The 11,366-nt window shown below is 35.2% G+C and overlaps 2 protein-coding genes across 2 annotated transcripts; both read left to right on the forward strand.

Moving 5' to 3' along the window:
- The first annotated feature begins 261 nt into the window (after nucleotides 1-261).
- On the forward strand, nucleotides 262-3,767 carry LOC127122076 (uncharacterized). The gene is made up of 3 exons (XM_051052483.1): nucleotides 262-2,558; nucleotides 2,637-2,948; nucleotides 3,035-3,767. Exons 1-3 carry the CDS (start codon nucleotides 262-264, stop codon nucleotides 3,765-3,767), a joined length of 3,342 nt encoding a protein of 1,113 aa, XP_050908440.1.
- Nucleotides 3,768-4,286: 519 nt separating this feature from the next.
- Nucleotides 4,287-6,955, forward strand: LOC127122077 (uncharacterized). Its single transcript, XM_051052484.1, has 5 exons — nucleotides 4,287-4,975; nucleotides 5,236-5,362; nucleotides 5,465-5,743; nucleotides 5,851-5,952; nucleotides 6,464-6,955. The coding sequence occupies exons 1-5, from the start codon at nucleotides 4,287-4,289 to the stop codon at nucleotides 6,953-6,955; spliced, it is 1,689 nt and encodes a 562-aa protein (XP_050908441.1).
- The last annotated feature ends 4,411 nt before the right edge of the window (nucleotides 6,956-11,366 follow it).

Raw genomic sequence — 11,366 nt, forward strand, 5'->3', positions numbered from 1 at the left:
TTTTTTTTAATTATGTGCATGTTTAAAATAATAAAGTTTTAATAGCACTAAGCAAGCATAGTAATGTATATTTTCGACAGTATTGTCTTTAGTCCAAATGAGGTAGCATATGCTCCATTTCAAAAACAAATTTCAGAACATATTTATTATATATGGTTCTTCCTTGTAGTTGTAGGATAATTATATCAGCCATTCATTTTTGTCTAATATATGTTTTAATTTTTTCAGTGGTTGACGAGTTAATTGTTTGCCTTATAGAAAATGGATCGTACTTGGATGTACGATAGAGTATATTCCAATAGACACGGATTGAAAGAAGAGTATGTTCGCGAGGTTAAAGACTTCGTAAAGAGGGCTTTGAAACAACCTATTTGTAAATCTGAGGGAGGGATAAGGTGTCCGTGTATAAATTGCAAGTGTCTCAAGATAAGAACACCAACTAATGTTAGACTTCACTTGTATCGAGATGGATTTCAACCAGACTATTGGATTTGGACTGAACACGGAGAAGTAGAGCTCAATGTTAATACAAGGAATGATTCAAATAGTAGTGAGCATGTGCATCATGATGACCAAATTGAGGCAATGAATCAGATGGTGTATGATGCTTTTAGGCCTTATGGAGTATTCTCTCACGTGAATGATAACATAGAAGTTGAGGAATATACGGAGGATGAGTTTCCCAACGAAGATGCCAAACGATTTTATGACAAGTTGATATCTTTCAACAAGCCCATTTATGAGGGAGCTACCCAATCAATATTATCAATATCTACTCAACTTCTTGAAATTAGGTCTAATTGGCATGTTCCACAAAAAGGTTTAGATTTTGTTGCACAAATGCTTAAAAGTGTATGTCCAGTTCAAAAATGCTTGCCCGAGAACTATTACCAAGCAACACAGTTGGTATCTAAGTTAGGGCTAAAGGTTGAGAAGATTGATTGTTGTAAGAATGGTTGTATGTTATATTACAAGGATGATAGCAAGCTATCAGAGTGCAAATTTTGTAATGCTCCTAGGTTCATTCCTCGCAAGATTGGCATGGGAAAGTACAAAGATATCCCAGTGAAGAGAATGTTCTACTTCCCAATCATTCCCAGATTACAAAGATTGTATGCATCAACTGAGTCGGCAACTGAAATGAGATGGCATCACATGAACAAAAATAGTTCCAACATCCTTCGCCACCCGTCAGATGGAAAAGCATGGAAACATTTTGATAGTGTATATCCTGACTTTTCTAGGGAACCCAGAAATGTAAGGTTGGGTCTGTGTTCAGATGGTTTTACTCATTACATTCAAGCGTCTGCTTCTCCATACTCATGTTGGCCAATAATAGTTACTCCGTATAATCTCCCCCCTGAAATGTGCATGACCAAACCATACTTGTTTTTGGCATGCCTCATACCCGGACCTAAAAACCCTAAATTAAAGATAGATGTCTACTTGCAACCATTGATTGATGATCTACATCGATTGTGGTCTAATGGAATATTGACCTATGATATATCTACAAAACAAAACTTCATCATGAAAGCCTGCTTGATGTGGACAATTAATGATTTTCCAGCCTATGGTATGTTATCTGGATGGGGAACACAAGGTAAATTGGCATGCCCTCATTGTATGGAACACACTGATGCTTTCACCTTGAAAAGTGGCCATAAGAATTCCTGGTTTGACTGTCATCGTCGTTTCTTGCCATCTAATCACTTCTTCAGAAGGAGTAAAAGAAGTTTCCTAAAAAATAGGGTTGTGACCAATGAGCCACCTCCCATTTCCACAGGGAAAGATATATGGGCGGTAATAAGTAATTTTCCAAAAGTTACTGAAATTGGACGGGAGGCGAAATGGAAAGAATTCGAAGGGTATGGAGTGGATCACAATTGGAAAAAGCGAAGTATTTTTTGGGATCTCCCATATTGGAAGGATAACTTGTTAAGGCATAACCTCGATGTGATGCACATAGAAAAAAACGTCTTCGATAATATATTTAATATTGTCATGAATGTTAAGGACAAAACAAAGGATAATGAAAAGGCTAGAGAAGACTTGGCTAAATTATGCTTTCGCGGGGACTTGGAGCTCCAACCATTAGAAAACGGAAAGAGTGGTAAACCAAAGGCTAGTTACACTCTAACCAAATCTGAAGCCAAGTTGGTTTGTAAATGGCTTAAGGAATTGAGAATGCCAGATGGCTATGCTTCAAACCTCAGTAGGTGTGCCAATGTAGAAAAGGGTACGGTGCATGGGATGAAGAGCCATGATTGTCATGTTTTCATGGAATGTTTACTCCCAATTGCATTCCATTCATTGCCAGATTTGGTTTGGAAACCATTAACTGAGCTAAGTCGATTCTTTAAAGATCTTTGTTGCAATACATTGAGGATGGACGACTTAGTTAAGTTGGATGAGAATATTCCAATTATCATATGCAAGTTGGAAAGGGTTTTTCCACCAGGTTTCTTTGACTCAATGGAGCATCTTCCAATCCATCTTACCAAAGAAGCAATTCTAGATGGTCCAGTACAGTATCGATGGATGTATCCATTCGAAAGGTAATTGTTGTGGTTGATTTTATTCAGTTATTGCATGTTTATCATAAATTAATAAACATGGAATGATTGAATGTGCAGATTTATGGGAGTCTCAAAGAGGGCAGTGACAAATAAGGCTAGAGTTGAAGGTTCCATATGCAGTGATTATATACATCGCGAGACAAATTACTTTTGCTCTCATTATTTCAACTCTTTCCGTTTGTTGCCAACCATAAATCTTAGTAACAAACCTCATTTAGACAATGATGACATTCTACCTACAATGTCCATTCTACAAAGTGGCGGTCGACCAAGTGGGAAGTCACGAAAATATTTTCTATCTGATAAGGAATGGAAGTCTTCACATGTGCATGTCTTGATAAATTGTGATGAGGTTAAACCATATCTTGAGTAAGTGTGCATCATAATATATTCAATCAAATTATTGATGCATATCATAATAGATATTTACTTATGAATCGTGTGATTTATTTCAGCATATTCTTAGAGAACCACTCTCTAGATATAGAAGATTCATCTGGGCGCATACATATAGAGTTTCCCATATGGCTGAAGAAATATGTAAATGAGGAGACAAATGGAGTTACTAACCAAGATATAATTGCCTTGTCTCGCAGTCCTGCATCAATGGCCATATCATGGAACATGTATTTTATCAATGGGTACAAGTTTCATACTGAAGAATGGAGCAAAGGTAGAAAAACTAGCAATTGTGGTGTGCACGTGAAAGGTCTTGCAGAAGGAGGAAATACTGATTTTTATGGAATAATCAAACATATCTTTGAGCTAGATTACTTTGGTCTGAAGCATAAGATTCCAGTTTTTTATTGTGAATGGTTTGATCCAACAAGGAATACGGGCACAAAGGTTCACCCACAATATAAAACTGTGGATATTAAGATGGATAAACGTTATCGTCCTTATGATCCTTTCATCCTTGCACAAAATGCAAGACAAGTGTATTATGTCCCATATCCAGAAATGTGTAGAGATATGTGTGGATGGTGTGCGGCAATCACCACAAAACCAAGGGGTCGCGTAGAGATTGACAACATAGAGGATGAAGTACCTTATCAATCTGATGGGATGTTACCTGCGCTACCCAATGTAGAAATTGAAGCAATATCTTGTTTGCGTGACATGTCACAATTAGATGTGTTTGAAGAGATTTTTGATTGCTCTACTAGTGAAGCAGATAGAGGGCATTGATGAAGATAAGCGTGTTGTGACATGAATAAGGGTTCAAATAGAAACAAAAGGGTGAAGCAGAACTAAATTTTCTTTTCTTTCTAGTTTCTCTTTCTAGTTTTGCTGTTTTTTTATATTGCTTTTAGTCTTTTACTGCCAAAAATTGATGTTTGTAGTTTTGTACCATTCCTACTTCATCTTGTAGTAAAATAACATAATGAAATTAACAAAACTACCACTAACACTAACAGCTACAGTTGTGACTTGTGAAGGTGGCCGAGGGTTTGCTGCTAGTAATAAAGAAAAACTAACTCTTATCCCATAAAACTTGTTAATCCATCCATATGATTACATGAGTTTACTGCTTTTACTTGGAATCCTGTCATTTTGTTTGTTTCTTTTATTTATGTTGGAGGGGTTTTTGCAGTTGTTGAACACTGTATTAAGTTTTGAAGATTTTCTTTCTTTTCTTGTTTATTAATTGGCATTTTTATGTTAAGAGTGTGAGACTGACTAATCCTTTTATTTTTATGACAACAGATGACTAAAAGAGGTGGAAAAGCTAAGGTATTAGCACCAGGAAAACTTCAAGAAGAACGAAATTGCATAATTAACAAGAAGCATATCGTTAGGAAACCTGCTCAAACAACATTGTCTGTGCAGGATGCATCATCGGCACCAACACCAGCTCAGGCAGCATCACCCGTGCAGGTTGCATCGTCAATGCCAACATCAGCTTCGAAAAAATCGTGTGTGCAGGCTGCATCGTCGATGCCAACACCAGCTCAGGCAGCATCGTCCGTGCAGGTTGCATCCTCGATGCCAACATTAGCTTCGAAAAAATCATCTGTGCAGGTTGCATCGTCGATGCCAACACCAGCTCAGGCAGCATCGTCCGTGCAGGTTGCATCATCAATGCCAACATCAGCTTCTAAAAAATCGTCCATGCAGGCTGCATCGTCGATGCCAACACCAGCTCCAACTGTAGTACCTGTTCATGCCACTACCTCTGAGAAATTTAGTTTTATGCCTACTCCAACTTTAAGCCATCAAACAATGGCTGGCCCTCAAAGTATAAACCTTCAAACAATGGCTAGCCCTTCAAATTTGGTAGAGGAGGAAGATGTGGATGCTGATGAGGATGAGGCGGTGGGTCAAGAAACTGTTACCCCTCTTGTGCCAACAATAGATGAGAATGGGAAAGTTATTATAAAACCATTTGGTACTGGGTAAGTCATATATATTCTCATAATTTAATAATTTAGTAGTTTTATTATTGTATTTTGTCTGAAATATATATAACCTGTTAAGTAAGTTGAGAATATTACTATCCATATGATTCTTAGTGCAGGTTGTATACTTGACATAGTCTTTCAATATTACAATCCATATGATTCTTAACTTTGTTATGTTCATATCTTATTTACAGTCTGCATCATGAATCTTATTTACAGTCTGCATCATGAATCTTATTTTCAATATTTTGTAGGCTAGTTCCTGCCAAAGAAGTTGCAGGTGCCATTAATTATGCGATACGCAAACAATTTTATAAACCTATACATCATTGGTCTGCACTCGATCCTGATACGAAAGCTTATTGGTTTAAGTTGTTTAGAGTAAGTATTTATTGACTTTTGTCACTTAAGTTGATCAAATTATATTTAAAAAAGTAACTAATTGGTTATTAATATTAATTATGTGATTTTAATTATTTTTAGGAGAAGGTTTCGTGGGATCCTTTCAATCATGCATTTGTCTATAGCGCATTTGAAAAAAAAGGAAGAAAACGATTAAACGACATGTTGGGGAAGGCGAGGAGAAAAGGGACTCGACCTTCATGGATTGGTGATGATGCTTGGGTTGAACTTCAAACTTATTGGAAAAAGACCGAGTTTTTGGCTATGTCTTCTCAAAACAAGACCAATCGAGCTTCCGCAAGAGGCGGAGCAGTCCATACCACAGGCCGTAAGGCTCATATTGATGTTGCACTTCAACTTGTAAGTAATAAAATCCTAACAAATTATTATTATTACGAAGATTCTTTATATCTTGACAGTTTTACTCGTATTCTGTATTGATTATTGGATTATTTGATTATTTGTAGTCACGTGAACTTCAAAGGGATCTGCGTCCCGATGAGTTATTTTTAAAAACACACAAGAGGAAAAATGGTGAATGGGTTGACAGTCGTGCTGCATCTACTTATGTAAGTTCTCGTAAATGTTACTGCATCAATATTTGCATCCATGCTTGAAACATATTATGTAGCTGTTATGTATTCCTTATGGCGCTGTATTTGAAACATATTATGTATAACAATGCATCAATGTTACAGCAGAATTTTTCATCAATGTTCTACATATTATGCTTGAAACATATTATGCATCAATGTTCTACATAAATGCATCAATGTTCTACATATTACACTTTATTATGCACTGTATTTGAAACATATTATGCTTGAAACATATTATGCATCAATGTTCTACATAAATGTTACAGCAGGATTTTTCACTTGTGTATAACAAACATAAATATGTACATTTTGAGGAACTGTATTTTGAAATTAACACTAGTATTCAGTACAAATACATATATTATGTAGCTGTTAAGTATTCGTTATGCTTGAAACATGCTTGAAATAGAAAATACATATATGAATGATACTGCTTGTGTTATCTTGTTGTTAAGTATTCCTTACTTTTTCTATTATGCAGAAGACTTTTAAAGAGAAGTTTGATGCAGAACTTCAGCCAACTGAAGAAGGGAATGGAGAGGTTGTTCAAGTGTTAGATGGAGAGCGTGTAAATCAGCCATGGACAGAGGCTGCTGGGGGCCGTAACCGTGGTCGGGTTTATGGCGCTGCAGATTTAGCTATTAATCTAAAACGTGGATCAAAAAGTTTTACCCGACAATCTCAAACTCCTCAACACTCTATGTTTGGGATGTCATTAGAAGCTGAAAGAGCAGCTAGAATTAGAGCTGAACAAATTGTCGAGGCTGCAACGACCCAATTACAAGAGGCTAACGAAGCAATGAGAGCTGCTACCGAGGCTGCAAAAGTTGCTACCGAGACTGCACAAAGGATGGAGAGGGAGATGAATGCTTGGAAAGAATTTATGATGAAGAAATTTGACACTTCAACTTTTGTATCACATTCTCATCATTATGATGACGATTTGGATGATCAGTCATTAGATGAAGATTGATCTTGTACTTTTAGTAGAAGGAATTAATCTCAGATGTGATTACTTTTTGTGTATGTTTTTTGAAAGTTAATGTGGGTAGAACTTTTGTAGTTTCTTTCACGAACGTTTGAGATTGTTTCCAAATGTTTTACCATAAATATGATATTGTTCGATTGATGGAGTGGATTGAAAAAATTTGTTTGAGTGAGGTTGATTTTATTCGAAGTTGAAGTCATGTTGCAACCCGACTCTAAACATCTTTATTGTCCTTTTTTGTTAACTTTAGAGTCGGTGTATGCAAGGCTAAATATAATTATTGACTTTTCTATGTTGACTTTAGGGTCGGTGACACGGACGCTATATGTTTTTTCTTGAGTTTTATAAATTGACCTTACTGTCAGTCGAACGATGCTAACAAAAAATATTGACTTTTGTTTGTTGACTTTAGAGTCGGACAGGGCAACGCTAAGCATAATTATTGACTTTTCATGGTTTTGAAACAAGATAGCGTCGGTCCCATTAGTGTCACCTTAGCCTCGGTTAAACCGAGGCTACGTAGCCTCGGTGTATCTTTAGCCGACGTTACCCAGTAGCTTCCCAACTTTTATTCAAGGCCCGACACCGACGCTAAACCGATGCTAACCACATATTAGTGTCCGTTTTTTAACCTTTAGCGTCTTAAAGTGGCCGACGCTAATAACTGTTTTTCTAGTGGTGGTTGAATATGAACTATTCAACGTGGGTGTGGAGATTAGGATGGATAAGTATTAAGAAGTGTGGAGGCTTCATGGGCATTATTCTAAATTGAGCTTTAATAAATATTATTTGTAACACTGAAACTCCTAATTCAATAAACATAAATAAATGAAATTATAGTTGTTCTATAGTCGTAAAGGTAAACATTATTGACTAAATTACGTTAACAAAAATCGATTATGTTGATTGTCTTTTATTTTCATTTATCTTTAATCTTCTATATTGATTGTTGCTCTAGCAATTGGTATCAATGACGATTAACTCTGGTTCGAAATTCGAAGTAACAAGCTTTGACAGACAGGTAATTTCGGATTATGTCAAAGACACTGATGAATAAGTTATTTACAAAGCAACGACTATAGATTCTGAAGATACAAGAAGGATTTGATTTGCAACATGTTAATGTCTTCAACAATATAATCAACGATCTGGTGAGGCTTGAGATGAAGATTGATGATGAAGATAAGGAAATTATCTTTGTGTGCTTGTTGTTAGGTTCTTATGACCACTTGGTGACTACTCTTACATACGTAAATATATTATCAGTCTTGATGTGATTACTTATGCACTTTTTGTGTTACTCTCAAATGAGACAAAGTGTGGAGGAAGAAACTCAAGACGAATTGTATCTGAAAGGGGAATAAGATCGTGGACGAAACAAAGGTAATGTAGGTTCTATAAGGGGTCTAAATCCAAGAATTGGGAAATAATTGAGTGTTATAGTTGCAAAAGAATTGGGCACTGGAAGAGGGACGGTCCAAAACAGAAAACATGGCTCATCCAGTTCTGTAAATTTGGTTAAATCAATGATTTTGGCAATGATGCATATATAATGTGTTATTTTCCAGAAAGTGCAAAAATGTGTGGATTCTTGGCTCTGGCTATTATTACCACATTGAAATTGCAGGCGATATCATATTTATTTTGATGCTCTGTTTAAATGTGATTCGTGTGTGATTTGATTTATCGCTTACGTGTAATTCGTTTGTAATTTGTTTATTTTGATTATTCAATTAGATTTGTACCTTTGAGATACCCTTGCATTCAATAAATTAGTTTTGGACCCATAACAATGTGTTTATTTAGCCTAGGCAATTTGCTCTAAGTCAATATGTTGAGTGTAGCTTGAATCACAAGTTAGAAAGTTTAAATCAAGGTTTTTATGAAGCTTGATTCGAATCAAACCTTCTAGTGATTCGAATCAAACATCAACTGGATGTCTAGAATTGGCTTTGTTAGCCTAATTCAAATCAAGGATTTGTGTGATTCAAATCATAACACCCATTGACTCGAATCACATGAATTTTGATTTGAATCATGTGATCTAAAAATATTTTAAAAAATAAACTATGATTTGAATCATGCTTTGATTGACTCAAATCATAGACACAAATCATGATTCAAATCAAATGACAAATTCCTCACTTTACTACCTTCAATTCAAATCATTCTTTATTTGATTCAAATTATAACCTCATTATTGAACTCAATTTATTTTGTATTTTCTTAACCTTTTTGTGCATAATCTGTAGCACATATTTAAATTCTCTTAGTGTGACTTTCAAAAAGTTGGATACGTTTTTGGTAGTTGGCTATCAAGTTAGCCATTAGACACAAATTGTGACTAGTGAGTTAATCTTGTTGATTGACCCAAGGATATTCATAAAAAAAGATAAGTCTCATAATAATATTCTTCCAAAGCGATATCTATTGAGATCCATACCCATTCCTTCAAAGAGCTTGAGAAAAAATATGAGAATTTTATGCATTCACAAACATATTTCCTCCTTGGTTCAACCTTACGAAAAATTTCATAGAATGTTAATATTATGAGATTTTAGTTGTGTTGTGTGAGTTTCTTTAGACACCATTCATCATCTTCATCCTTGTACCAAGAAACCATAGTTATGGTGTTTAACCCTAAAGATTGAGTGGAGAGGTAGATCCAAGGTACATTAGGGAAACTAATGTTTTTTGTGAAGTTTTGTTGTGTGTATCAAGAAAAAGAAGTGTTCTTTGTTTATGGCATCTGGTGGTGTTTATCCAACAAGATAAGAGTTCTCTTTACTCCATTGAATACTTAAGTGAGACTAAGTAATGGTTGTCGTAAAACAAAGTTGGGAATTATCCAATCATTTTTGTGTATAACAATTGCTCGGATAAGGAACCAATAAAGACGAGTAAAGGTTGCTACAGAATAGAAGCTTGGAGTAAGATTATCGTGTCTAGCGAGATCGTTGGATCAAGATCTTTAAAGATATTAAATATTTGCAGTTTGAGTAATCTTCTTCAATAAAAGGGAAAGTCAATTTAGATATGTGTTGGCTAAAACATTGGGCTTGTAGTGTTCAATTGATGATTATTTGTTGTACCAAAATACTTGTATATTAACTTTTAAAATAGTTGAAGACCTTACAATTTTCAATGATAAAACCATTAAAGATTGAAATAAGCTCTAGCGGAGAAGAATAAGCTGAATCACTATACATCTGCATATACTTCTTCTTCTCCCTGTCTCTTTAATTTTCTACATGTTTTCGTATGCTTTAAATTTGTTCATCTTTAAAGTATCATCTATATTTTTGATCTTGCTTATAGTGCTTCATCATATAAGTTTGGGTATGTGATGCATCTACTTCATTGATTACTCTATTTCTTGATTATAATTGTAAAGACATTAATTTTGGATTAATCAATCTTTGATATATTTCAATTTTAAGACATGCACAAAATTTTATTAAGATCAAGTTGGGTTGCTCGTCAAAGCAACTTCTTTCATCCCAGTCATGTCTAATATTAATTTAATTATGTATGTTAGATTGACATTGAAACATTTAATCTTTGAATCCATCCACTATATTTTGCTTATATCTGCGACTTATGTTTCATTTGTTGAACTTTGATTTTACGTGAGTAAAAGTTTTTAAAAATGGTCCCCCTTCTAGACTATTTAATCCCCATGTTCTTGCCGAACACACATGACGCGACACCGGGAATAGTTCACTACATCCAGATTAGGTAATTTTGGATTTGTTTATCTAAGTGATGATAGAGCATGTACTATTAGTATAATGTGAAAAATTAAAATTGACATGGAGGATGGTTCGTGAAAATATTGGACGATGTAAGATATATTCTAGAATTTAGGAAAAACTTGATTTCCCTAGGTACTCAATAGGAAAATGGTTTCTCATATAGGTCTGATGGAGATAGGGACATTATGAAGGTTAGAAAGGTTGAATTGAATGTGATGGTAGCAAAGAGGACTGACATCTATAAACTGTTGGGGAACATTCATGTAGGTGATGTTACATCACTTAAGTCAGATAATGATGCAACCAAACTTTGGCATAGCAAACGGCCCATCTTAGTGAGTGTGGGATGATGGAACTTCATAAGATAAATCTATTGAAAGGTGTTTGTAGTTTCAATATGGATTTGTACAAGTATTGTGTACTTGGAAAACAGTGTCATGTTCGTTCAAGACTGGAAAGTACAAAACAAAGGGAATTTTAGACTATATGCATTCAAATGTGTGAAGGGTCTGCCAAAGAGGTCTCCATGGGTGGTTCTAGGTATTTTATGACTTTCATATATGGTTTTTCTTGCAAGGTTTGAGTGTATTTATTGAAGTAGAAATATGAAGTCTTTACCAAACTCTAGTTGTAGAAAGCGG

Source organism: Lathyrus oleraceus, chromosome 2 (assembly GCF_024323335.1).
Source record: "Lathyrus oleraceus cultivar Zhongwan6 chromosome 2, CAAS_Psat_ZW6_1.0, whole genome shotgun sequence".
Taxonomy (NCBI): Eukaryota; Viridiplantae; Streptophyta; class Magnoliopsida; order Fabales; family Fabaceae; genus Lathyrus; species Lathyrus oleraceus.